Consider the following 27143-nt stretch of genomic DNA (forward strand, 5'->3'; position numbering starts at 1 on the left):
GTGGGAAACTATTGTTATCCATCAATAATGATGTGGGGTGGCAGGTAGCCTTGTGGTTAGAGCGTTGGACTAGTAACCGAAAGGTTGCAAGATTGAATCCCTGAGCTGACAAGGTAAAAATCTGTTCTGCCCCTGAACAAGGCATTTAACCCGCTGTTAGTAGGCCGTCATTGAAAATAAGAATTTGTTCTTAACTGACTTGCCTGGTAAAATAAAAGAATAGTGATAAGTCACCCGGTAAAGAAACCCTTGATGGGAAACTATTGAGAATGGTAGCAGACTGTATTGCCACCCCTATTTTCTATATCTTTAGCCAAAGCCTAAAGTAGTGTATCCACAGGTGTAGAAGGAAGCTAAAGTAATTCCACTGCCTAAAAATAGTGGCTCTAAAAATAGCTCTAACAGCCACCCAATCAGTTTTACTGCCTGCTTTTAGTAAACTGATGGAGAGAATTTGACCAAATACAATGCTATTTTTCAGAGAACAAGTTAACTACTGACTTTCAGCATGCATATAGAGAAGGGAACTCAACTTGTACTGCACTGTCTCAGATGACAGATGATTGCTTAAAATAAATGGATAATAAGATAGTTGGAGCTGTATTGTTAGATTTCAGTGCAGCCTTTGATGTTATTGACCATAAATAGTTATTGACTAAACTAATTTGCTTTGGCTTTACATCACCTGCCAGCACATGGTTGGAGAGTTATTTATTCAATAGAACCCAGAGAGTGTTCTTCAATGGAAGCTTCTCTAGCATCAGATATGCACAGTACGGTGTCCCATAAGGCAGTTCCCTTGGGCCGTTACTCTTCTCTATATAAAAAAATTATTTGCCACTGGTCTTCCACATGTATGTCTGTTATAAAAGGATGTTCTGTGTTTTTGACACAAAAATCAACTGTACTAGTTGTTCAGACTCTGGTCTAGTCCCATCTTGATTAGTGTTTGGTAATATGGTCAAGTGCAGCAAAGAAAGACCTAACAAAGCCACAGCTGGCTCAGAACAGAGCAGCACGCCAATTCCAGATTGTCTGCATAGTCAAATAACATTCAGCTCAGACACCCATACATACCTCACAACACATTCCAACAACATGACACCAACAAATTCACGACAATACACAGTGTTATACAGAGCCAGGATTGCATGGAACTCCCTTCCATTCTCCAATTACTCAAGCTAACAGCAAAATTACCTTTAACCCTTCATGGTTTTGTTATTCACCCAATGTTCGCAGGTCTGATGGACCCACAACATTATTGGGTTTTTAAAACAATCCAGCCATAATAATTTACGTAAAAATACTTAATACTTAAAGGTTGACATTTCAATTACAAGCAATATAGACAGCATACATGGTTAATATTTGCCATTTACCTCTGCTAGATCACATTTATCAATAAAAGCATTATTCGTTTAAAAAGATTATGACCAGACATGGGTGGAATAAATCATGTTTATCTTGAACAAATATAAATGAAACAAGGTTTTCATCACTATTGATGTTTATTGCTTTGAACTGAACAAATTGGAAGGACAAATTTTACATACAGTATTTTATGGAAATGATAAATGAGCCCCATTGAACACAAATTATGGCCGGTCTACACACCATATGAGGGACAGAGTTTTACTGTGTGTGTGTTGCAAATGTATTTCTTGAACTTGATGCATGTGTACTGTGTCTTCCTGTCCTTGGGTCCACTCACATCACAGCGCTTCTTGTTGCTACCAGCTGCAATCTAGAATGAGGAAAACACTTAGTTCAGGAATGTTACTAACATCTCACTCACATATATAGTTACAGCAGGCCAAGGTAGGAGAGTCAGACACACACACATGCAACAACATCACTCACACTTCCGGTATTGGAGTTGTTGGTTCAGTGGGTCGGGCGGATGGGGCACCAGCATCCTCCTCCTGAATCCTCATCACGATGGCTGCAGAAGCTGGGGTCCTTGGGATATGTTGCCTTCTCTGGATTTGAGGTCTTACCAATGCCTTACCCAGCTCCTTGAGAAAGAGCCGTCTCCTCTGGAGCTTCCCTCTGTTCCAATCTGGGTTCAACGCCATCCAGATGACAAACGCGTTGTACGCCAAGATGTTGAAGAATATCGCAAGTTGTCAGCGTAGGGTTCTTTTTTTGCAGTTGTAGCCAGTCACTAGCTTGTATAAATTGTCCACCCCTTCTTTTGTGCCATTGTAATCCATTATGACTTCTGTTTTTGGATGTTTCTGGCCACAGATTCTCACATCCCTATGCAGAGTACTCATGTGGCATGAAGGACACTAGGGACGTGTTGGCCGTGAACACAAACTTAGGCTTGTTCCGTGTATTCAACAGCTGAGGTGGGAGCTCTAGCTTGTTTTTTTTTGTACTGTTCCTACCATCGTCAGCTTCCTCTTGAGGACCTCCTGTCCCAGCTTGTGCAAAGTAAAAAAGTTATCGCATGTGATGTTGTGGCTACGGAGTCCCTTTGTCATGTCCAGGACAACTCACATCCCTTGGTTCTTCTCAGGGGCTCCTCCATCTGGCTTCCCCGTATACCCTTGCAAGTTTGATGAAGCAGCATCACAAGCAGCCCAGATCTTTATTCCATATTTGCGGGTTTAGACGGTATGTATTGTCTGAAGGGCATAAGCTGCTCATCAACAGTAACGTTGGGCCCAGGGTTGTAAAACACGGGAAGGTGGTCCACCCACTTGTCCCACACTGACCTGATTGCAGCTAGCTTGTCTGTCTGCCGCTGAGCTGGTCTGGTGTCTCAGTTACACTAACTAGCCTCTCTCTACAAAAATAATTTCTAAGGCCCTCTGAGCAAAGATTTTTTTTGACATACTGATTGATTGTAGTAAGGAGCTACACACACAAAGCTATTTATTTGTTGTGTCCCTCCCCAATTTGCACCTGGCTGGTGTAGAGTGTGGGAAAATACAGAATATTTTACAATGTATTGAAATAATGTATCGTAATAACATTGTGCAGGTTCACACACTACAAAGGGTAAATTGTGTGAGAAAAGCGGGAGACAGGCAGACAGGCAGGGAGACAGACAGGTTCTTGGTGCTATGTTGAAACAGCAGGCCCAGGGAGGAGAAAGACAGAGTGAAGGCACACAGCAAACCTTTTTGTTTCATTTTTACTTGTTTTCACCAACACACTTTTCCACACTTACGCTCGGGTCCAGTGGACCTGAACACCACACAATGTAATATAAATGTGTAGAGGGGTGCACAGTGTGCACTCAATGAAAATGTGTTATTTTACATGTTCATCACAGAAAATGAGCCAAGGCCATTGAGTCTCAGGTTGAAAAAATAATGAATTGTATCATTTATTTTAGTAAACATTGAAAATAGGTCCCACAGACCCAAACACCACACAAGGGTTAAAAATAGATTAAACAACATGTCATGGATCAGCGGGGACTTTGAGGGGACAAGCACATGCAGACAAACATTATTTGTTTTACTTGTATTGTTTATATTATTATTATTTTATTGTTATACATCGTTGGGTTAAAAATGTGTGTGACTATCTATCAATGTACCAGTGTTTTGTACTTGTCATGTTTTGTGTTTTTTTGGACAAGAATAGATAGTTGCTGCCTCAGCAAAAGCTAATGGGGAAACAAATTAAACAAATACTGTTGCTATGGTGTTACGACAGTTGAGCTGTGGTGGACCCACTACCAAATATATTTATATCTAAACCAAGACAGTTCATCTGTGTCATTTACAGTGTGAGCAAATGAAACAAGCAATGTGGGTAAAGCCAAGCATGAGCTAGCGAGATCCTATTGGCGCGTTGTAACATGTATTTGCATATTTCCATGAAAAACGCCTATGTGAAGTGTGTGTGTGCACAAAGTCAATTCGACCGTGCACTCCTAAACAATGGCATATTTTAAACCTTTCGCAAAGCGTCAGGTCTATAAAACTTAGTGCACTGTGTTCGTAACATTCTAGTTTTGGGAACAGCAAAAATTATTGACATCAGATGTTTCATCAATGAGAAAATGTGCAGAATGTCAGCCCAATTTCACCTAGTTCCATCCTTACCTAGTTCCATCCTGAAAAACAGCTTCGATCTCAAGGCAATCAGACTGTTAAACAGCCATCACTAACACAGAGGCTGCTGCCTACATACAAACTTGAAATCATTGGCCACTTTAATAAATGGATCACAAGTCACTTAACACCCCGGCCGTCCTACAACTAATATACACAGGCAGTTAGGAAAGCAAAGGCTAGCTTTTTCAAACAGAAATTTGCATCCTGTAGCACAAACTCCAAAAAGTTCTGGGACACTGTAAAGTTCATTGAGAATAAGAGCACCTCCTCCCAGCTGCCCACTGCACTGAGGCTAGGAAACACCACCGATAAATCCACGATAATTGAGAATTTCAAAAAGCTTTTTTCTACGGCTGGCCATGCCTTCCACCTGGCTATCCCTACCCCGGTCAACAGCCCTGCACCCCCCACAGCAACTTGCCCAAGCCTCCCCCCATTTCTCCTTCACCCAAATCCAGATAGCTGATGTTTTGGAAGAGTTGCAAAGTCTGGACCTCTACAAATCAACTGGGCTAGACAATCTGAACCCTCTCTTTCTAAAATTATCCGCAGAAATTGTTGCAACCCCTATAACTAGCCTGTTCAACCTCTCTTTCGTATCGTCTGAGATACCCAAAGATTGGAGAGCTGCAGCGGTCATGCTCCTCTTCAAAGGGGGAGACACTCTAGACCCAAACTGTTACAGACCTATATCTATCCTACCCTGCCTTTCTAAGGTCTTCGAAAGCCAAGTTAACAAATTATAATAATAATAATGCCACTTTAATAATGTTTACATATCTTGCATTACTCATCTCATATGTATATGTAACAGTATAACTTTAGACCGTCCCCTCGCCCCGACACGGGCGCAAACCAGGGACCCTCTGCACACATCAACAACAGTCACCCACGAAGCGTCGTTACCCATCGCTCCACAAAAGCCACGGCCCTTGCAGAGCAAGGGGAACCACTACTTCAGGGTCTCAAAGCGAGTGACGTAACCGATTGAAACGCTATTAGCGCGGACCACCGCTAACTAGCTAGCCATTTCACATCCGTTACACTCACCCCCCTTTCGACCTCCTCCTTTTCCGCAGCAACCAGTGATCCGGGTCACGGCACCAATGTAACAGTATAACTTTAGACCGTCCCCTCGCCCCGACGCGAACCAGGGACCCTCTGCACACATCAACAACAGTCACCCACGAAGCATCGTTACCCATCGCTCCACAAAAGCCGCGGCCCTTGCAGAGCAAGGGGAAACCCTACTTCAAGGTCTCAGAGCAAGTGACGTAATCGATTGAAAGGCTATTAGCGCGCACCACCGCTAACTAACTAGCTAGCCATTTCACATCCGTTACACTCAACCCCCTTCAACCTCCTCCTTTTCCGCAGCAACCAGTGATCCGGGTCAACAGCATCAATGTAACAGTATAACTTTAGACCGTCCCCTCGCCCCGACACGGGCGCAAACCAGGGACCCTCTGTACACATCAACAACAGTCACTCACGAAGCATCGTTACCCATCGCTCCACAAAAGCCGCGGCCCTTGCAGAGCAAGGGGAACCACTACTTCAGGGTCTCAAAGCGAGTGACGTAACCGATTGAAACGCTATTAGCGCGGACCACCGCTAACTAGCTAGCCATTTCACATCCGTTACATATATACTGTATTTTATACCATCTAGTGCATCTTGCCTATGCTGCTCTGTCATTGCTCATCCATATATTTATATGTATATATTCTTATTCCATTCCTTTACTTAGATTTGTGTGTATTAGGTAGTTGTTGTGGAATTGTTAGATTACATGTTAGTTATTGCTGCATTGTCGGAAACTAGAAGCACAAGCATTTTGCTACACTCGCAATAACATCTGCTAACCATGTGTATGTGATTTTTCCCACGACCCACGACTGGACTTCCTCTCAACAACATATTTGGTGGTGAGAAAACGTTCTAAACGGATGCTTCAGCTTTACAGCCCCTGTGACGTGTGTGGTTACCCCTTGTCTGTGCTGGTTACCCCTTGTCTGTGCTGGTTACCCCTTGTCTGTGCTGGTTACCCCTTGTCTGTGCTGCTACTGCTGCAGTATCTGGCTGCTCCAGCAGTGTGTACGTTTGTGGACCTAAAACTATGCTATTGCAACTGTTATGAAACTGCCTGTGTTAAGCATCGTATTGCCGTCATTGGAAATACCCTCTAAACACTAACAGTATTGCTGGAGGTCAATGTATGCGATTCGGCTTGGCCTTTGGCATCATTATCTAGGCCTGTAGCAAAGGAAAGAATAAGTGAAAGCATGACATTAGGCGTTTCCCACAATAATACAGATCAACTGCAAAACGTACACATCATGCTGTTATTATGTAACCATTCCCCCACATTCAGATACTAAATGAAGAAATTATTTCAGAGAGCAGAATGTTTATTGTCATTAACACAGAACAGGAAAAGACTCCTGTATTGTACAGCCTTGAAGACAATGTACACAGAAAACAAAACATTCTTTGGGATCCCTATTTATATCTGTCGTTCTGCCCCTGAACAAGGCAGTTAACCCACTGTTCCTAGGCCGTCATTGAAAATAAGAATTTGTTCTCAACTGACTTGCCTCGTTAAATAAAGGTAAAATAAAAAATAAATAAATAAAATATAGGCAGAACACAAATGTGGGAGAACAATTTAACAAAAATAAATTTAAAAATAAATACAAAAAGGCATTTGGGGCATAAAGAATACTTAAGATACACTATAGTGCAAATAGAAAGATGAACACAGAAATGTGCTCTTTGTATGAAACCTCTTATATTACAGGACTATTCTTGTAATCAGTACCTCAAAATCAGGGGGGGAATATGATCATTTAACAAATGTTTGATGCTATGATCTCACGAGTATTGCTAAGCATATGCGATGCAGTAGAACTAGTAGGTAATAATGTTGAAAATGTGAGATGGTGGCAGAAGTGGGATTTCAGTTTACATTGAGGAGTGTCATGGGATTGGAGCCTCTGTTTTAGTTGTTTAGCTCCTCCCCTTCTTTACGCTGGAAGCCAGTGTTCTGCTTGTTCGCCAGGTCAGCATAGGTTCCACCTTTCTCCAGCAGCTCAACATGGCTCCCCTCCTCTAGCACCTTTCCCTCCTCGAGAACGACAATGTGATTGGCCTTCGCCACAGTGCTCAGCTTATGAGCAATCAGCAGCACTGAGCAGGGGATTGAATCGTTGAGCAGAGCTTGGTGGACCTAAAGACATGGAGAGAAACATGATGAGTATGTTTGAATTAAAGCCACTGAACTGTCAGAGATTAGCTGAGATTAAAATACACTGTAAATCAATATTTAATGTTAGGGAAGGAAACAGCCTCCATTGGGTTATATTGTGAGTAAATTATCAACAGCAACTGATTATCCCCCCCCCCAAAAAATAGATCTGTCAGTCTGTTGTAGTGAAAGATAACAAGATTCAGAGTTCTCCTACCAAATGCTCGCTCTCTGTGTCCAAGTTACTGGTGGCATCATCCAGCACTAGAATCCGAGGCTGTCTGATCAGAGCTCTGGCGATGGCAATGCGTTGCTTCTGCCCTCCTGAAACCTGGCCTCCCTTCTCCCGGCATCTGTGGAATAAAGAACAACAATTAAGTATGAACAGTAGAGCTGGATAACACACATCCACTACAATCATGTCATCAGTAGGTTAATGAAGGAAAAGCACTAACAGTTCAAAGTCAAAGCTATGCAGAGAAAAGTGTAACTTTCTATCAGTAAGGACTAAACAAAGCCCCAAAGAAACAATATTACCAATCCTATCTGGATGAAGTCACTATGAATGAAGCTTTTGGGACATACCTGTATCATAGCCATTGGGCAGGTCAGAGATGAACTTGTGGGCTTTGGCCAGCTCAGCAGCCCGGTACATCTCCTCATCAGTGGCATCATCTCTGCCATATTTGATGTTCTCCTTGACAGAACGAGCAAACAACACCGACTCCTGACTCACCACACTGATCTGGGAGAAATTATTAATTTAGATAATGCATTTAGTTGGTTAATAACTTCTCGGCAAACATTGTGATCATGTAATTTTCTTTAGAGGCTGGTAGCTAATTATGTTAGGCACTAATATAGCTTAGGGGAAGAGTAACATTGCTTCCATTGCTGTTCGTAATGACCTGGTCATTAGAAGGCGCAGCAGCGCCTCTTCAACCTCAGGAGGCTGAAGAAATTCGGCTTGTCACCAAAAGCACTCACAAACTTCTACAGATGCACAATCGAGAGCATCCTGTCGGGCTGTATCACCGCCTGGTACGGCAACTGCTCCGCCCACAACCGTAAGGCTCTCCAGAGGGTAGTGAGGTCTGCACAACGCATCACCGGGGGCAAACTACCTGCCCTCCAGGACACCTACACCACCCGATGTCACAGGAAGGCCATAAAGATCATCAAGGACAACAACCACCCAAGCCACTGCCTGTTCACCCCGCTATCATCCAGAAGGCGAGGTCAGTACAGGTGCATCAAAGCAGGGACCGAGAGACTGAAAAACAGCTTCTATCTCAAGGCCATCAGACTGTTAAACAGCCACCACTAACATTTAGCGGCCGCTGCCAACATACTGACTCAACTCCAGCCACTTTAATAATGGGAATTGATGTAAATTATGTAAAAATGTACCACTAGCCACTTTAAACAATGCCACTTAATATAATGCTTACATACCCTACATTTCTCATCTCATATGTATATGTATATACTGTACTCTATATCATCTACTGCATCTTGCCATCTCTATGTAATACATGTATCACTAGCCACTTTAAACTATGCCACTTTATGTTTACATACCCTACATTACTCATCTCATATGTATATACTGTACTCTATACCATCTACTGCATCTTGCCTATGCCGTTCTGTACCATCACTCATTCATATATCTTTATGTACATATTCTTTATCCCTTTACACTTGTGGAATTGTTAGGTTAGATTACTTGTTGGTTATTACTGCATTGTCGGAACTAGAAGCACAAGCATTTCGCTACACTCGCATTAACATCTGCTAACCATGTGTATGTGACAAATAAAATTTGATTTGATTTGGTCGTGGAGGTACTGGTTCTTGTAGCTGTGCAGTGGCTGTCCATCCAATAGGATCTCTCCTTCCTGGGGCAGGTAGAACCTCTCCAGCAGGCTCACACAGGTGCTTTTCCCTGCTCCAGAAGCCCCCACAAGGGCAGTGATCTGCCCAGGCCTCAGCTCCAGAGACAGGCCCTGAGAGAAATTGAGATTTAATGTATGTTATTTTAATTCATATCCAGTATATGTGTATACAGTATACTGTAAATATACTGTAGATACCTTGAGCACAGGTGTATCTTCCCTGGTAGGGTAGGTAAATATGACATTCTTGAACTGAACATGTCCCTCAAGTTTCTGTGGGGCAAGGGTGCCTTCTGGAGGAACATGGGGCTGTCGGTCCACATACTCGAATATCTTCTCAGAGCCACCGATTGCCCTCATCACACTTGGGTAACACAACATCACGACCTGTCAGACAGGAGGTGTAAAAGCGGCACCAGTAAGTGACTGTCAAAATGTTGTTACTCAAAACTCTAGTTATGATTAAAATGTTGTGATAATGATGAATCATTTTGACCCCTATTTTGCTGTAGAACAACTTGGCAGTGCCGTGTTAGGGCGTGTACATTTAGGTCTGTTTGGATTTGGCAGTAGGGATCAAGCATAAGATGGCTGCGGGTAGATTGGATGGAGATTGTTCATCTATGGCCTTACCTCCACAGCAGAGGACAACTGGAGATCATAGAGCACAAAGGCCACCAGGTTCCCACTGCTGACAGTCCCCCCTGTCACCAGACTACCGCCATAGTACAGGATACTGACCTTCAGGAACAGGCTTGACATCTGAGAGGGAGACAGATGGGGTGACTATTGATTATGACTAGGGAACAGAGTGTTCCAGATCATGTAACCAGGAAAAACTCTGGGACCTACAGTAGTTATAGTCTATAACAATGGCCCAGAGCTTTCCCTAGTCAGTTCACATGGCCAGGAAAAACTCAGGGCCCTTATTACAGACAAATTCATGCACCCTCGTGAGTCAATGTGCAATCCAAGCTCTTCGGAACTGAATTTGATAAATTGCTCTCACACTGTGGCCGTTTACAATTGAAGCTGAGACTCACGCTGTTGGTCCAGGTTGAGGCTGCGCAGGCTACTGCTTCCTCTTTATTCAGAGAGTAGGTCTTCTCCAGCCTCTTCCTGTAGCGCTCCGTCTCGCCCTCCTCGTTGGCGAAGCTGCGTACTGTCTTCATAGAGGAGAAGGTCTCTGTGGCAATGTCATTGGCCTGGGCTAGTGACTTTTGAACCTTCGCACCGAGCTCCTGGGACAAAAACAATATTCACAGTTACCTTCTGATTGGTCAGGTAACATTCTGTTCTGTCTGCTTTGTAGTGCTATTTTTGGTGACTGTAACTTGTAGAATCAAGATGTACGCAAACACGAAACATCACGGGAGTGTTCAGTAGTTCACAAAACTACCCCCACTATAGCCTGGTCCCAGATCTGTTTATGCTGTCTAGCCAACTCTTATTGACATTGTCACCCCATACATTTTGTCCAAAAGGCGCAAACAGATCTGGGACCAGGCTACTTCAACAATAGGTTAGAAAAGGTCTGATTTCCTGTACCTGGAACCACTTGCCGGATATCTTTGGTATGACCCAGATGATAGGAAGCCCCATAGCGGTGAAGAGTGACAGCTTCCAGGAGAGATTGAGCATGAAGATGAAGAGGAAAGTGACCCGCATGAAGTACCACATCAGCAGACTCAACTTCTTACTCAGAGACTCACTCATGTCGTTGATGTCCGTGGTGATGCGTGACACAAGGTCACCTAGAACAAAGGTCATAGGTTAAGTTAGCCCCTTGGAGGGGACGGCGTGCAAATATATATCACATATATATAGCATAAAGCATAAATATATATATATATACTTTGAAGAAATGAAAGATCTGCACAATACCCTTGACAGGATCACTCATGTTTATTAAGATACTCTCCTTTTCACGTCACTTTGGACATACAGTATGTGTTAATCAGTTAGCTTAATCAATTAGTAAACCAGCAACTGTATAAAAAAATATATTTAGGAAAGGTAAAGTACAGGTAACTGCCAAAATAAAGAAATCACTTTAGCAAATGAGGGATACATAGTATATTGAAAGCAGGTGCTTCCACCCAGGTGTGGTTCCTGAGTTAATTAAGCAATGAACATCCCACCACGCTTAGGGTCATGTATAAATATGTCCAGCTGCCCATTATTTTGGCTACCATGGCTAGAAGAAGAGATCTCAGTGACTTTGAAAGAGGGGTCTCAAAGCAGTATAGGGGGTTAATGGGTGTGTGTGTGTGTGTCTCAGTCACCAGATCTCAACCCAACTGAACAATTATGGGGGATTCTGGAGCGGTGCCTAAGACAGCGTTTTCCACCACCATCAACAAAACAAGAAATGATTCAATTTCTCGTGGAAGAATGGTGTCAATCCCTCCAATAAAGTTTCAGACACTTGTAGAATCTATGTCAGGGAACATTGAAGCTATTCTGGCGGCTAGTGGTGGCCCAACGCCCTATTAAGACACTTTATGTTGGTATTTAATTTATGTAGGCAGTTACCTGTAGATTGCAATGAGATGTGACTCACCTGTCTGAGCTTTGTCAAAGAAAGCGATCTCCTGCTTCAGCACCGACTGGAAGACTAGGCCCTGGATGGAGGTATGGATGCGACTCATGGTGATGTTGTAGATGAGATCACACACAAACTCACACACAGCACTGAATGGTAGAGATGGGAGAAGGAGAACAAATAAACACGTTACTACAGTATCATTACAATAAATGCCCGATGAAAGTGGTTAGGACACTTGAAACCTCAAAATTAAACAGGAATATCAAACACTGAGCATCAATTGGAAGGACTCAAGACTATCACATCACCAATTATTGATATATGCTGTACTATACCTCATGACTGTAATCAGAGACATGACCGTGATGGCGTAAGTGAAGGCTTCAGGCTCGTCTTCATTCATAATCCAGTCTGTCATTCGGCCGGTGTAGTGGGGAATAGCCATCTCACCAAGGGAAGAGATGACGACAAGACTCAGCACGGCTCCAAAGCGTATGATATAAGGCTTCATGTATCCCATCAGTTTCTCTAGAAAGGCCCCAGTCTTCTGTGGTTCCTTGGTGGGCTTGGTAAGAAGAGAAGGGACGTAGCGTGTCCAGTACAACCATGCTACGACTGTTACGCAGTAGCCCTGAAGTAGCTGAAAAACAAGTAATTTTAGTCTGTTTGGTTTATCAATTTTTAAAACAAAAAGGGTATATATATTAATATATAATAGGATATATATATATATATATATATATATATATATATATATATATATATATATATATATATTAACATAATTATAGCAATATAAACTTGTCACCCACCCCCTGCCAGGAGTGCCATCCCCATAGCTGCCCCAGGATGGACTGGCCACATGCCCAGAGAAGGCTGATGTAGATTGGGCAGTGGAAGCAGAGGACACCCATGCTCTGGAGCCCCTCGAAGCTGCTCATCCATAGGGGACTTCCAGGGAACGTGAAGGTGAGAAAGAGGTGGAGGCCGGCACGGAGCAGGCTTCCACCCCACAAGGTGATGAGGGGATGGGGGAGGAGGAGAGGGGAGAGTTGGGCCAAGCGGACTGTCTGCACCACACACACATCCATGCACAGGAAGAGCAGCAGAGAGAAGTTCATTTTCGGCATTCCGAACAGGCTCTAGAACAGGAGGTTGGGAGAGATAGATAATGAGGTTGAGGAACATCAGGGTTATATTGAGGAGGACTAAGTGGGATACCATATGGAAAATGAAATGTTCACATAGATCTGTTTATAGCCTATTATGGAAAAAGTGGACATTTGGGAATTAGTTCACACAAAATCCCAATTAAACCCATGGGACATAGATTATCTGAAAATATTGGAAGCTGTGACCATTTAATGAAAAATAGCTGGCTTCATTTAACTAGGTGAATTTCAGTCGTTTTAGGCTTCAGGATGGATAAGACGAATGGTATTAACACATTACAATGCATTATGTAATATATAATACAATATAACACGCAAATTACTTTTTGAAAAGATAGACTACTCACGTTTGCATGTGGGCTCTTACGAGTGAGGTTGCAATTTCTTCTGAATGTCAAGGAAACGATAGCCTATATCTATTAAGAATAGATCTAGCCTATATTCTATGTTACACCCTCATATCATACAAAGGGCCATCTTAGTATTAATTTAGTTATACTGCAGTCTGCGACTGGACTGGAGGACCCCACGTTCAAGTTGGTGATTGTGCTTCATACCAAAACCCGAAAGTACATAACTGGAAAGTCTCTCATGAACGACCAGCCCCCTCTTGCCATGCCATACTGAGTTTGGCAAATGCCGATTTTAGATTAATTATACTATGCTATGCTTTATGTGAAACGAGTAGGTGATTACTGTGTAAGGGCTTGATATATCTGAAAATGTTGTACAGTAAATTACTTACTGGCTGATTCACCTTTGAATTTGAAAGGAATCTCATGTAGAACAGCGACATCGTGTGGAAAGCTTGATGACCTACACGATGATAATCATAATCGTTATCACTACTCCATCATCGATACATTATTTTCATGATCATCTATTGCATATTCCCCCTTGACAATGCACAGCAGCCTAATGTTTTATATAGGTTTATATAAACTCATCATATAAAAAAATCAAAAAAACGATTCTAGGTTTTTGCTCAAATAACTCAAATGAAGGTAATGAGTAAGTAGTATGCCTTAGCCTGAAATAGACCCTCGCAAAAAAACTTGAAAAGGCACACAGTCGTTGTTGTACCACCTGCTGTGAGGCTGTTTCTTGGCACAATTGATGAGTCCTGAGGTTAAGGATGAAAGTAGAACCCCCTAGTTTCCTGTTCCTGGATCCATCCTTTCATTTGAGACAGGTGACATAAGGTGCTGCAGCTGTATCTGTCTATTTTAAGACCCACCACATTCCTGGAGGTTATTATCTCTTCTTTGAGATTTTGAAATAGTTTTATTTGTCGTTTTCAGTAGATAAGATGATATGTCTTTTTTTTAAATGCAGAGAGCATGCTCCTGCATGGGAGGTAAAAAAGTGACATATGCAGGCCTACTCCTGGGCCTGTATTCATAATGTGACTCAAAGAAGGAGTACTGATTTAGGATCTGTTTAGCCTTTTTTAACGTAATTAAAATGATTGCATGAACAGGGGGGGGGGGGGGGCTAGATCGCTACGCCTATTCTGAGATGCTTTATGAATACAGGGCCTGGTTCATTTGAAAGACTACATCCTGAGACATTGAAATCAGTAGAAAAACTGACTGCAGACTCACACAAAGACCACAAACACACACACACACACACATCCCGCTCCTATTCTTTTCCACACAGTGGCAGGAAGTTGTCCACATATCCGCAGTGCTTCTGAAGAAGAATTAGAGAGAGGGAGGTGGATTGTAGCAGCACTGGAGGATAGAGTGTACACTTTAGACATAAACTGTTCACACGGTCCAATTGCGAACGCGGTCTTCTCCAGAAGATACCCAGAGAGATACCTCACGACACTTTGGCGGAGTACAGACCTGCCGGACCTGCCATAGCCGGATCAAGGCATTGGACCTAGTAACTGCACTGGTAAAGCTCGGAGGATAGTGAGAGAGAGTAGACTACTGCCGTCTCCATCCTCCTCTCTGGGACCTGCTTGGCCCAATGATGCTGGTGCTGTGGACAGCTGTTCTGTTGGGTTTGAGCAGGTGGTGTCAAGGTGAGTCCATCTTCCAGCTATTATCTTGTTGATATGATGTTCGATACCTGTGAGAGTGAGGTAGAGTCTCTACTAGGTAATCGTCTAAAGAGAGGAAGTCCCACATGGTACGTCCCAGCAACGAAACATACTTCTTTTTTACATTGATGTTCTCACTTCTATGTTTTATAGATTTCTGAGGATATATCATTAGGAGAAAATCCTGTGACGTACTTGACATATACTGCTCTCACATTCATTCATCGTCACTTTATAAGATGCTGCATGAATGTGTCCCTGATTTAAAGATGTAACTAACCAAAAAGATTGTACTGGATTTCCTTGAATGTTCACTGCTATACAGTACACTATGTCTAATCCCAACTCTCCTGTGTTATGATTTAATTGTCCCTCACACACCTGCCAAGCCTCTCCATTGTCCCACTCCATTACATTCCTCATCGCCAGGGTGATGACCTCCGACCTTCATCCAGTCCCAGCCCACTCCATTTCCTGTTGCTATTCGCCTCTCCTGGAGACTTCCTGTTTGTGTCAGGCCTCCTATTTCCCGTTTCATGGTTCATGCCAAGGACACACCTTTCATAGCCTGCCTGGCCTGCACGGTACCAAGCATTGTTAACAATGAATGCTTGGTGGTGATAGGTACACATAGGCCTACACAATACACAGCTTGAAAATGTAGGTCAAAGCACAGGTTCTTGCGTGATACAGTAATACAGTAGTGTAATTAATGGATGCTTTTATCCAAAGTGATTCAGTTTAAGTTAGTATATTAGTGTCAAGTGGGAATCCAACCTTTGTGTGTGTGTATGTGTGTGTGTGTGTGTGTGTATGTGTGTGATTCCTCCCCAAGTAGCAGCAGCGTCTCCCGGTGGTGACCCCTGGGCCCAGTGTCCATCCAGACAGTGTAAGGCCAAGTTTGGAGATGGGTCATGTGATAAAGAGTGCACCGAGCCTGAGTGTCTGAGGGACGGGTTCGACTGTCTGAGGGACAAAGGACGCTGCAAGTAAGACACTGTAGCAGCAGGGAGATCTGGGCTGCATTTCATTCCAGGAAGATGTTCCATCAACCCTTCCCTTTGTTCACTCTCCTTCATGGATCAAACAGGACTGGATATGTGAAAGCAACATGGTGACTTACTCTTACCCAGTAGTCTCATATTCATGGTGAGGGGAGTGAATAAGAGCAGAGGGGAGAGAACATCTCACTGGAATGAAACGTACCCTGCTCTTTACTCTTTATCACTCTCACTTTCCTTTTTGTATACATCCAGATGTTTCAGCTGGGGTTCACGCTTTCTCTGCATCCCTCCAACTATCCCACCTCTCAGTTCAGGCCACATCCACTACTGCCGAGACCACTATGCCAACTCTTACTGTGACCAGGGCTGTGAAAGCGCCGCCTGTGGCTGGGACGGGAGTGACTGTCACAGGCACCACAGCCCTCTGTGGGCAAAGGGCACCCTGCTCCTGCAAACCCACGTCCCCCTGCAACACGGCACATTTTCCAACAGTTCCCTCCTCTGGGCCCTCAGCACCCTCCTGCAGACGCCCCTCAAATTGCGCGGCATGGTGCCCCTTGACCCCAGCAAGGACCTCTTCACCTTTAATCCCCAGCAGCTCGAAAACCTGCTGGCTCAAGCTTCCTCGGATGACTCAAATGGGTAACGAGAAAGAGATTATGATCCAAATGTTTTACCTTAACCTAGTCTCTTTTGTTAACATCTCATCAATGTTCTCACTCCCAATCTCTCTGAAACAGCTCTCTCCTATTCCTGCAAGTGGATAACAGGCCGTGCTCCCGTCTTCCTTCTACCTGTTTCCCATACGCCATCGAAGCAGCTAACTTCCTGCGGGCTGCTACGTCGTCGACTCGTGTGTCGGTCCCCTCTCACCCAGAATTAAAGGCCATTATTAGTGTAAGAGGGGTTGGGGAGGAAATAGGAGGGAGAGAGGAGGACCCAGTTGAGGAAAAAGAGGAAACTAATGGTATGTATCCTGTTACATAGTGTGTGTGTGTGTGTGTGTGTGTGTGTGTGTGTGTGTGTGTGTGTGTGTGTGTGTGTGTGTGTGTGTGTGTGTGTGTGTGTGTGTGTGTGTGTGTGTGTGTGTGTGTGTGTGTGTGTGTGTGTGTGTGTGTGTGTGTGTGTGTGTGTGTGTAAATGAGTACCACCTAATACCTCTGCACCCCTTCTCCGCACAGGAGCAACACCTCCATGGCTATGGGCTGTGATCGGCGTGGCAACGGGCCTGGTACTGGCTTTGGTCTTGATGGTTGTCTTGGCGATCAGAAGGGTGAGACGACGACGAGCGGAGAGGGAGGGAGGAGAGAGGGTTAGGCACAGATCCACTGTCACTGAGAATGACAGCGGAGCCAATGCGGCCAAGGCATGGGCACAGCACACACCCCACCGAGAGCAGAGGGGCAGGACAGGGAGAGAGAAAGACAGGAATGGGATAAAGAAGAAGAAAGCAAAGGAGGCTGAGAAGAAAAGACGCAGAGATCCACTGGGGGAGGATGCCCTTCGACTGCAGTGAGTGAAGATGAAGGAGAAGTTAGAGGATGTTCAGTCTAGTAAATCAACAGTGCTGTGATCAGATAACAGTATGCTTCGTTGTAATGGGTTGTTATGGCTTTCAGTTGTTTCCATTAGGGTCATTTTAACCTAACTGAACTTTTAATCTGTCTGTAAGATAAAACTGTTCTGTTGGACTACCTCTATTTTACACAATATTAGTAATACTGTAGTCATATCCCAAGCACAAGTACTGCTATTCAGGACATAAACGTATGATTTCAGTCCCTTGAAAAAGGACCTGGATATTGGAAGTGACACTGACTTTACCCAGAGTTCTATGGAGGACATCAACAGGTCCATCTGTGACCATCGAACGCAAGAGCAGAAGCACTACCGCAGCCCTCCGAGCCACCCACAATCACCCACACAAAGTAAAATCACCTCCTGATCATGGTTAACATACTGCATTAATAGGCTTGTAAAATGATTCATTATTCTCTTACATTAATTTGTCACAGAATAGTTTACGGTTTGCACAACATAACTAAGCATGTAACTAAATTGACTTTCAGCTCCACTTTTAGCCCCCCCAAGAGGATGGGAGAGAAATGCTGTCCCGTCGCCACATCACAGAACACCCAATCAAGTGAGTTCCATAAATATTCTACATAAATGTCAATATGTTTATTTACATTTTAGATAACGCTGGTTATTATTTACAGTATTCTATTTTGACAATACCAAACATTATTTTGACAGTCTGGTTCGGTTCAGTGGTGTGGTCCAGATGGGTCAGTTGTCCTGATTCGTGCGGTCCGGAGTGGGCTTGACCGCGTGGTTCTGGAGCTACTACGAGCTGGGGTGCCGGTCAACAACACCGACCACACTGGTATCACTTTACTCTCCCAATTTCCCAATTATATTATTAACCAAAATGTAGGCTAGACGATAAAATAGGTAAACTGAACTTCCCTGTGGAGTGTCATGGGAGGATTATTGTGCAAATATATTTTAAAAATCAATATTACGTGGAACAAATGTCCATAAATGTTATGTAGCTTCCGTAGGTGTAATAACTAGCTTATAAACACACTGCCTTGCATACATATTACTATATTGTATTACTTTGAGGGGTTGAGTAACCAGTGTAACTGACCCCATCTCTCTCTGGTCCTCCTCATGTCGCGTCCCTTTTTGTGTCCCTTCTCTTCTCTTCTGTTCTGGTAAAACCTCCATGGCTTCCCACTCTTCCTTTCCATTCCTCTCTACAGCACCCCTGCTGCCCCCCTCTCAAACCGATACAGAAGTTAATGTGCCCTAATGCCCAGGCAGTGTGGATGTACCATTCCTTGCTCTTCTCTCTCTCTCTCTCTCTCTCTCTCTCTCTCTCTCTCTCTCTCTCTCTCTCCCACCATCTCTCTCTCTCTTCCTCTCGGGCTGATTCCCTAGGCCCTCACCATCATTTGCATTCTCATTTCCTCCCTTTCAAAATCTCCCTCTTCCCCGTCTTTCACACTTTAGGCTTGACTCTGTTGTATGTTTGTTCACTGGCTGACTTACTCCCTCTCTTTCTGTACTGAACTCCTACCTTCCCTCCCTCACCTTCCTCCACTTGAAATGCACTCTCTCTCCCAGGGAGATCAGCCCTCCACTGGGCATCCTCAGTTAACCACCTTTCCTTGACAAGAACCCTCACTCGCTACGGTGCTGCGGTGGACCTACAGGACAACAAGGTACCAAGGCCAGCAGAAGCCTCTGCTTTTATGATTCTTCACGTACTAGTATGAAGATTTAGGAAGAGGAACTTCGAAGAAACTATATTCAGTTGAATCTGTGTAGAATGGTTCAACTTTAAGGTACTCCCATATTATTGCTTCGACACTCCCCTTCTCTGATATATACCACTCCCATTATCTGATAGGGTGAGACTGCTCTGTTCCTCTCCGCCCTCCACGGTTGCTACGACACCGCCCGGTTCCTGCTCCTGAACGGGGCCAATCAGGATCTGTCTGATCGTAGAGGACGCCGGGCACTGGATGTTGCCCAAGAGGGCATGCATCATCAAGTCCTGGAGCTCCTATTGGCTCACAGGGTTCAGAGAGGGCCTATTCCTATGGAGCAAGCCAATGATATGCTGTGGGATGAGCGTGCCTTGCTGTATAGCCAATGGGTGAATTCCCCTGGGCTCCCTGGGAGAAGTGCCTCCTTCTCTGGTGTCATAGGGCATCGGGATATGTCTTCGCCTCCACCAAGGTAAAGTCTTGTGGCATTTGGCACATCTACTCACAATAACATTTAGCAATTTACTATTCTTGGTAAGGCAAATTCATCACTGCTTACTCATATCATCGTCCTCTTCTTTTGACAGTGATTGGTCAATGGGCAGAATGCAATGCCCTTCCCCTCAGAACTGGCGGCCACAGCTCAACCAATCAGTGACCGCATTGGTCACCCCAAGAATCATGGGGCGTCCCCCACGGCCAATCAGCACTCTGCAGGAAGTTACCTCAGAGGACGAAGATCGTGAAAGGCCCCAGGAAGTCCCGAGAGCAGCGACACCGCATTTCCTGTTACCCCAGCCTGCTCCTCGACAGCGGTCCTTCTCTTGTACCCAGAATGCAATGCAGCGTCACTCCATTTCACAGCAGCCCGAACCGACTTATGTTGCCTTATCAGAGAAAATTGCCAATGAGCCCATAGAAAGAGTGATCGTAGTCCCTCCTACAGATGCTCCCACTAAATCAAATCGTAGATCAATAGTCGATAGTAGCGATAACCCCAACAGGGCGGCGCAAGAGATTGAGACAGCAAGTTTTAAAAAGGCAGACCAGAAAGCCCGAAGTGAGAAGCTAAATAACCACATGCCGGACTCTAAACAAACAGCTTTGTAAAGGAGAGGGCTCTGCTAAAATTACCCCAAATACCATGTCAATCATGTGCTTTTTACATTTTCTGTAACAGGCTCCTTGCCCCTAAATAACAGCAGATTGACAGACGGGATATAAACTCAGTCAATAAATGAGTAACTTCATTTACTCTAAATATCTAAATCAATAAACTATGAAATGATTCATGTGCAATTATTTTTTACATCTGCCATATTAGGCAGTGACCCGTCTCTCTTATGCTGATATCAACCAATCAAGACAGACCAACTGACTGTGAATACAGAGACTTTATTGTAAAAGAGGTAGAGAGAATACAGGTGTTTTTCACTCACTGTACAGAATGACAGCACTGTTGATATACTCATTCAAACCGTTAATATAACCAGCACACACACTTCATTCATGATATAGACACACAGACAAACAAGCCCAGTAGAAAAGAGAAAACAAACACACTAAATCTTTGGATTTTCTATATTGCCCCCACATCCTCTAAATGCAACTATATCTGAGCTTTAAACGAAAATCCTAAAATATTTGTAATAACAGCATTAATAATATAGCCTAATAAAACAATGGTAACGCAATTTCCCAAGCCTCCCTGCCTACATACCACAGTAACATATAAAGTAGTGGAAAACAAAAACCCATGATCCCAATACAAAACATCACACACACATACTCAGCTCATACAAACATAATGAACAGTATCATTGGACAGTAAGAAACTGAAAAGACATACAAAAACTGCAGCCAAGTAAGAGTGATATCATTCTTTCAGTCTTTTTCCGTTGTCAATCTTTCCATCTATGTCATCGACCCAAAGGGGGCGGGGCCATCAGTCAGAGTCCCCCGAGTGGTCCTTTCCCGGGGAAGTGGCAGAGGGGGGTGTGTTTTGCCCTTGCCAGTTCCCATTAGTCTGCAAAAGAGAAAAAGACGTGGTGACTTGTAGTGGCATTAACCTACATTAACCCCTCTCCACTCCAATACAACTCATCCCCAAGGTTGTTGTTGTGAATGAGAATGTGCTCTCAATTAGCTACGAGCTAAAATAAAGATGATATGTAACATGAAGTGAATGAGAGTGAAGTTCCATACTTGTGCTCCCATGTAGACAGGCTGCTCTCCATTCATTGGTGGAACACCCAGGAAAAGGTCTGGTCCAGTGAGTGAGAAGCCCCCCGATCCTGTGGAGGAACAAAAGGGGGGATGTCTTTAATAAGGGCTACTAGGCCTACAATATCAGCCTGGTCCCAGATCTGATCCTGTGGAGGAACAAAAGGGGGGGGGATGTCTTTAATAAGGGCTACTAGGCCTACAATATCAGCCTGGTCCCAGATCTGATCCTGTGGAGGAACAAAAGGGGGGATGTCTTTAATAAGGGCTACTAGGCCTACAATATCAGCCTGGTCCCAGATCTGATCCTGTGGAGGAACAAAAGGGGAGATGTCTTTAATAAGGGCTACTAGGCCTACAATATCAGCCTGGTCCCAGATCTGATTGTGCTGTAAAGCCGACTTCTATTGTTGGGCAAGGAGTTGGCACGACAGCACAAAAGGCCCAATTCCGAATTAGGAAATTACGCCTTTCTTACACAGACCTTTCCTACGCACATCTCAGTAGTTGGTGTTCAGACATATCTTATTCAGTTGCGTAACGGGCTTTGCAGACATTGTTCCCTTGCATGTGCTGATTAAGCGTAATTCAATCGCTCAAAACCCTCCCACTTGCTGGTCAATAGATTTTCTTGTGGAATTTTCATTCAATAGGGTTTTCAGCACATTTATTTTAAGCCATCCCTTTAAATATGGTGTACCTTTTAGTTAGAATTTTGTTCACAGACTCAACAGAATATATCAAGAGAATGGGTTCAGAATATTAGGGATCAATCAAAGAAAGCCATCTAAATATATGCATATTCGTCTCCGTTTCAGCACCAATTGTTAGAATTAGAAATAGAAAGCTGATAGATTGCAGATTATTTAGGGTTAGGAAAGTATTTAGGAAAAAACAGGTTTGGAGAGCCTTTATGCACGAAGGAAAACGGTTGTTTGATTCATTCTGAAAATCACCAAATTCAGTTTTTATCCAATGGTTATGTTGGAAGATCAGTGTACGTAGAATTATAATAGGGAGAATAGTGTACAATAGTAGACTATACCCTCGTCGATTGCCTGCACTAACCATGGAACTGTGTGATGACACAGCCAAGTATTGCGCCATGCGTTGGGTTCAAACTGTTACAGCTTGGTCTGCTCTCCGTTCCATAACGATTTAATTAGCCTAAATGTAGTCATAGGTCTTTGTAGAGGTAGGTTTGGGGAGGGTTAAGAGACCAGAGGTGGCAGAGCGGGTTGGAGTGTAAGGTTGGAGCATAGTCTGAAGGTACGGAGGGGCAGTTCCCCTTGCTGCTCCGTAACACAAAAACACTAACAACCCATCCATTTCTACTACCAATTGAACCATAAATTCAAAACAGTGTGTATCACTAGGCCTGGCTTCCTTTCCTTAGCTCTTACCTGTTGAGTTGGGCGTGTGTGGAGAGTCCTCGTTCTGTGTCGCCACGATGGCTGTCTTCATGGCATAGATGTTGGCCTCCTCTTGGAACTTCCCGATGTTCTTCTTGTAGCGGATTCTCTTGTTGCCAAACCAGTTGCACACCTGTTCAGTTAACGAGCCAGTAAGAGGCTGGTCAATGGAGTCAACTGTATATGGGCGTATCAATGGGTGAGCTAATAGTAAATATATGACGCATATACTTATACTTATGACACGAGGTTACCTGAGAGACAGTGATGCTACACTGTTTGGCTAGTTCTTCTTTGGCCTCTTCACTGGGGTAAGGGTTGGCGAGATGGGAGTAGAAATACTCGTTCAGGACTTCCGTCGCCTGCTTGCTGAAGTTACGTCTCTTACGCCTGACAACACAAAGGTGAGTGTGTTGAGAGTGGGCATACAACCCAGGCAGAAGTGTACATTTCTCAACTACAGTAACAACTGATACCTGTATATGAATTGTCATTCACTATCATGGCAAGTTTTGACAGGTGTTGTGTCACTACAATAACAGTGTTACACGCTGACCTGGCGTCGAGGAAGCGGGACCTCAGGATCATGACGGCCTCGCAGGTGCTCTGCTTGAGTTGTGTCTGGATGGAGCTGAACTTGCGGTGGATGATGGCCACCATGCGTTCGATCTCCCGCGGTGACACGGGTCGTGTACGCGACTGCTCCCTCAGCAGGTTCATCACGTGGGTAGTGAACTCACTACAGGCCTACAGGAGACACGGAGAGAGGGGGGAATGGAGACAGATATGACAGTCAGTTGGGCTCAAAGGATGGAAGTCAACAGCGGGCCGACACTGTTGACGTCGGTCATTTATGTTCACGTTCAACTATCTCACCTACATTATAACATCACCACATTTTAGTTTACTTCGCTAAAGGGTGTCATTTTCAGTGTGTGCAAAGTGTCAAGTCCCTCCACCTCAAATCAAGTACAGCCACTGACCCCAGCACACATATATGTCAGAGTCAATATGAGTTTGAATCCGGCCCACTGCATTTTGACTCACCCTCCCTCTATCTTCCCCGTCTTTCCAACACTTTACTATCTCTTTAATAAAGCAAAAAACAACACAAAAGGATTCGGACTTCCCCACTGCTTTCCCCCAAAAAAGAAGTAGAAAAGTACCTGGTCATATTTCTCCATCTCAGTGTGATAGATGTTGCGAATCTGGCTCAACTTGCTTTTGTAGTCTGAGTGTTCCAGTGAGCTGTCTGGCGACATCCCTCCAGAGCTGGTGGCTGCGGACACCGCTGCTGCCGCCCCGCCACCTTTCTCCGGCCCGGCCACACCCTCCGCCAGCAGCATGTTGTCCAATCGCACCAGCTGTGGGTCCTGTGAATCTTCCTCTTGAGCATTTCGCATTGATAGGCCTGCAACAAGAAAGTTCTGTCAATCTGATTCATGGTAAATAAGAGTTACAATGTCTCCTATTACACTGAACAAAAATATAAATACAGCATGCAACAATTTCAAAGATATTAATGAGTTACTGGACATATAAGGTAATCAGTCAATTGAAATAAATTATTTAGGCCCTAATCTATGGATTTCACATGACTGGGAATACAGATACGCATCTGTTGGTCACAGATACCTTCAAAAAAAAAGTAGGGGCTTGGATCGGAAAACTAGTCAGTATCTGGTGACCACCATTTGCCTCATGCAGAGCGACACATCTTCTCACATTGAGTTGATCAGGCTATTTATTGTGGCCTCTGGAATGTTGTTACACTCATCTTCAATGGCTGTGCGAAGTTGCTGGATATTGGCGGGAACTGGAACACAGTCGTACATGTAGATCCAGAGCATTCCAAACATGCTCAATGGGTGACATTGTGCAGGTCAAGGAAGAACTGGGACATTTTCAGCTTCCAGGAACTGTGTACAGATCCTTGCGACATGGGGCCTTGCATTATCATGCTGAAACATGAGATGATGGCGCGGGATGAATGGCACGACAATTCATTGCATTCAAATTTCCATAGATAAAATATAATTGTGTTCGTTGTCCGTAGCTTATGCCTGCCCATACCATAATCCCACCGCCACCATAGGGCGTGCAGTTCACAACGCTGACATCAGCAAACCACTCGCCCACACGACACCATACACACTGTCTGCCATCTGCCCGAAACCGGGATTCATCTGTGAAGAGCACACTTCTCCAGCGTGCCATATCCATCGAAGGTGAGCATTTGTGGAGAAATTATTCTGTTGTGCATTCCCACAGTTTCATCACCAGTCCGGCTGGCTGTTCTCAGTCGATCCTGCAGAATCCGGATGGTCTGCTTTGTGAGGCTGGTTGGATGTACAGCCTAATTCTCTAAAACAACATTTGAGGTGGCTTATGGTAGCAACAGCTCTGGTGGACATTCCTGCAGTCAGCATATCAATTGCATGCTACCTAAAAAAAGATATCTGTGGCATTGTGTTGTGTGACATAACTGCACATTTTAGAGTGGCCTTTTATTGTCCCCCGCACAAGGTGCACCTGTGTAATGATCATGCTGTTTAATCAGCTTCTTGATATGTCACACCTGTCAGGTGGATTGATTGTCTTGGTAAATGAGAAATGCTCATTAACAGGGATGTAAACAAATTTGTGCACAAAAAAGCATATGGAACATTTCTGGGATATTTTATTTCAGCTTATGAAACATGAGACCAACACTTTACATTTACTTTCAGTGTATATTAAAATATTTTCCCTCTGAGGTACAGACTTGGAGAAGCACTTTGTGGATGAAACAAGTAATGGAAGGCTCATCTTGCGGCAAAATTTGAAAAGTAATCATACACAATACATCTTTGCTGAAAATTGTAAATAGCTAGAGAATTTTCTAACTGTCATCTAACTGCGTGGATCATGCGCAACTCATTATTATTGTGATGGAGCCAACATCTGTTTTCATCACAGATGGTCAGAAACTTTTAAACGAATTAACAACAATTTTTAAATCAAACAATGGGTTTCAATTAGTGAAAATTAACTTACCTGTTTTCTCTTTGATCTCGCATAAGACGCTGAACAAAGCTGGTTTCATTCGATGGCAATTCAATGTGTGTTTTCTGATGGTTGAAAAAAAGATAATTGTTATTATTATTAGCTAGCTAATTACATACTGTAGCTGTCTATCTAGTTTATCTACCCAGCTATTTAGCAACGAGCCATTAGCACCAACAATATATTTGTTAAGTTAGCTAGCTCCCTGCTTTCACGCGCTTGATATAGCTAGCTAACGTTAACTAGATGACATTCATAACAACAAACATCGGCTCTGTTGTTCGTGACCTTTTGACGAGTTCACTGCAGCCTGCTATGCTAGCGTTAGCTACGCAATGCTATAGCTAGCTAGCAGCAGCTACAATATGTAGCTAATATGTTAACATTTTATTCGTCGAACAAATGTAACATGAAATGGATAATTTCAAGATTAACGCCACAGTGCGTTGATAATATATTGCTATTCATATACATGTAAATATAACCGTTAGTAGTAACACAAAGCAATAGAGCGTAGCTAACTGGCTAGTTTTAGCTTAGCAAGAATTCACCCTCTTCATCGAGTTAGCCACAAAAACTATTTCGGTTTTTATAAATTTCACAACAACAGGCGTGTAAATAGGCCAGGGGAAGAAGTGATAATGATTTAATGAGGCGTGCAAATGGCTTTATCATGAAACAAAGCCAGTTAGCTATCTAACAACGTTGTCTACCCGTTAGCTTATTAAAAAACTTCAAAGTTGAAAAAAAATGAAAACTTCTGAAAACTTTAGCTAACTCTTGGCCATTGAGCAACTTTGCAGTAAGGTGTAGCTAAATCTGAATAAGTTAGATACAATTATGACTAACTTTGCTTGTGCTTCGTCCAAACTTTGGTCGGTGATGGTCATGATTTGTTGCAATATGTCACCAATGTCTCTGCGGCTTTCATGTCCATTTTCTGCGCCTTCGTGGCCCGTGTCTCCGTCGGAGCGGTGGTGGGAAGATGGATGAACCGAGTTTAGAGGGTGCATACCGGGGTGAGTGCTCAGGCCAAGGCCCCGGCCGTTAGAGGGCCCGTTGCCAGTGAGAGGCTGCTGCTGCAACATCCTGAGCGGCACACAGTGGCGCGGACGAGTAATCACAGTCACACACCCTTCAAAACTCAAACACTAGAGCAGGCCTGCACTAGAGTCCCCTAGCGA

At 43.8% G+C, this 27143-nt stretch overlaps 3 protein-coding genes across 4 annotated transcripts; 1 reads left to right on the forward strand and 2 right to left on the reverse strand.

Moving 5' to 3' along the window:
- Positions 1-7080: 7080 nt before the first annotated feature.
- LOC120031373 (antigen peptide transporter 1-like) lies at positions 7081-12902 on the reverse strand. The gene is made up of 11 exons (XM_038977093.1): positions 12585-12902; positions 12108-12412; positions 11788-11918; positions 10773-10978; positions 10268-10465; positions 9858-9986; positions 9423-9611; positions 9166-9335; positions 7908-8075; positions 7544-7679; positions 7081-7308 (listed from the first exon to the last, which is right to left on the reverse strand). Exons 1-11 carry the CDS (start codon positions 12900-12902, stop codon positions 7081-7083), a joined length of 2178 nt encoding a protein of 725 aa, XP_038833021.1.
- Positions 12903-14644: 1742 nt separating this feature from the next.
- Positions 14645-21460, forward strand: LOC120030858 (neurogenic locus notch homolog protein 1-like). Of its 2 annotated transcripts, none has more exons than XM_038976341.1 (11): positions 14645-14979; positions 15833-15986; positions 16311-16643; positions 16742-16968; positions 17183-17513; positions 17781-17929; positions 18071-18144; positions 18258-18387; positions 19134-19231; positions 19420-19751; positions 19867-21460. In XM_038976341.1, exons 1-11 carry the CDS (start codon positions 14925-14927, stop codon positions 20387-20389), a joined length of 2406 nt encoding a protein of 801 aa, XP_038832269.1. In that variant the 5' UTR covers positions 14645-14924; the 3' UTR covers positions 20390-21460. The 2 variants fall into 2 exon arrangements, with proteins under 2 accessions (XP_038832269.1, XP_038832271.1); XM_038976343.1 differs by having other exon boundaries at positions 15836-15986.
- LOC120030859 (pre-B-cell leukemia transcription factor 1-like) lies at positions 20655-27086 on the reverse strand. The gene is made up of 8 exons (XM_038976344.1): positions 26809-27086; positions 25951-26024; positions 24081-24325; positions 23471-23661; positions 23169-23304; positions 22906-23047; positions 21485-21573; positions 20655-21305 (listed from the first exon to the last, which is right to left on the reverse strand). Exons 1-8 carry the CDS (start codon positions 27045-27047, stop codon positions 21225-21227), a joined length of 1197 nt encoding a protein of 398 aa, XP_038832272.1. The 5' UTR covers positions 27048-27086; the 3' UTR covers positions 20655-21224.
- Positions 27087-27143: the final 57 nt, after the last annotated feature.

This window comes from Salvelinus namaycush, chromosome 37, assembly GCF_016432855.1.
Source record: "Salvelinus namaycush isolate Seneca chromosome 37, SaNama_1.0, whole genome shotgun sequence".
In the NCBI taxonomy this organism is placed as follows: domain Eukaryota; kingdom Metazoa; phylum Chordata; class Actinopteri; order Salmoniformes; family Salmonidae; genus Salvelinus; species Salvelinus namaycush.

Bases quoted from the DNA above. Each gene is read 5' to 3' on its own strand.
- LOC120031373 (XM_038977093.1), bottom strand. From the start codon at position 12,902: ATGCCGAAAATGAACTTCTCTCTGCTGCTCTTCCTGTGCATGGATGTG. The intron at 12,413-12,584 runs GTGGGTGACAAG...CTTGTTTTTCAG, and splicing joins GATGGCACTCCTGGCAGGGG to CTACTTCAGGGCTACTGCGT. The intron at 10,466-10,772 runs GTACAGGAAATC...TTTTTGTCCCAG, and splicing joins TATCCGGCAAGTGGTTCCAG to GAGCTCGGTGCGAAGGTTCA.
- LOC120030859 (XM_038976344.1), bottom strand. From the start codon at position 27,047: ATGTTGCAGCAGCAGCCTCTCACTGGCAACGGGCCCTCTAACGGCCGG. The intron at 21,574-22,905 runs GTAAGAGCTAAG...GTTCCTCCACAG, and splicing joins ACACACGCCCAACTCAACAG to GATCGGGGGGCTTCTCACTC. The intron at 21,306-21,484 runs GTATGGAACTTC...TCTCTTTTGCAG, and splicing joins CTGTCTACATGGGAGCACAA to ACTAATGGGAACTGGCAAGG.
- LOC120030858 (XM_038976341.1), top strand. From the start codon at position 14,925: ATGATGCTGGTGCTGTGGACAGCTGTTCTGTTGGGTTTGAGCAGGTGG. The intron at 15,987-16,310 runs GTAAGACACTGT...CCCACCTCTCAG, and splicing joins AGGGACAAAGGACGCTGCAA to TTCAGGCCACATCCACTACT. The intron at 17,930-18,070 runs GTAAAATCACCT...ATTGACTTTCAG, and splicing joins CCCACAATCACCCACACAAA to CTCCACTTTTAGCCCCCCCA.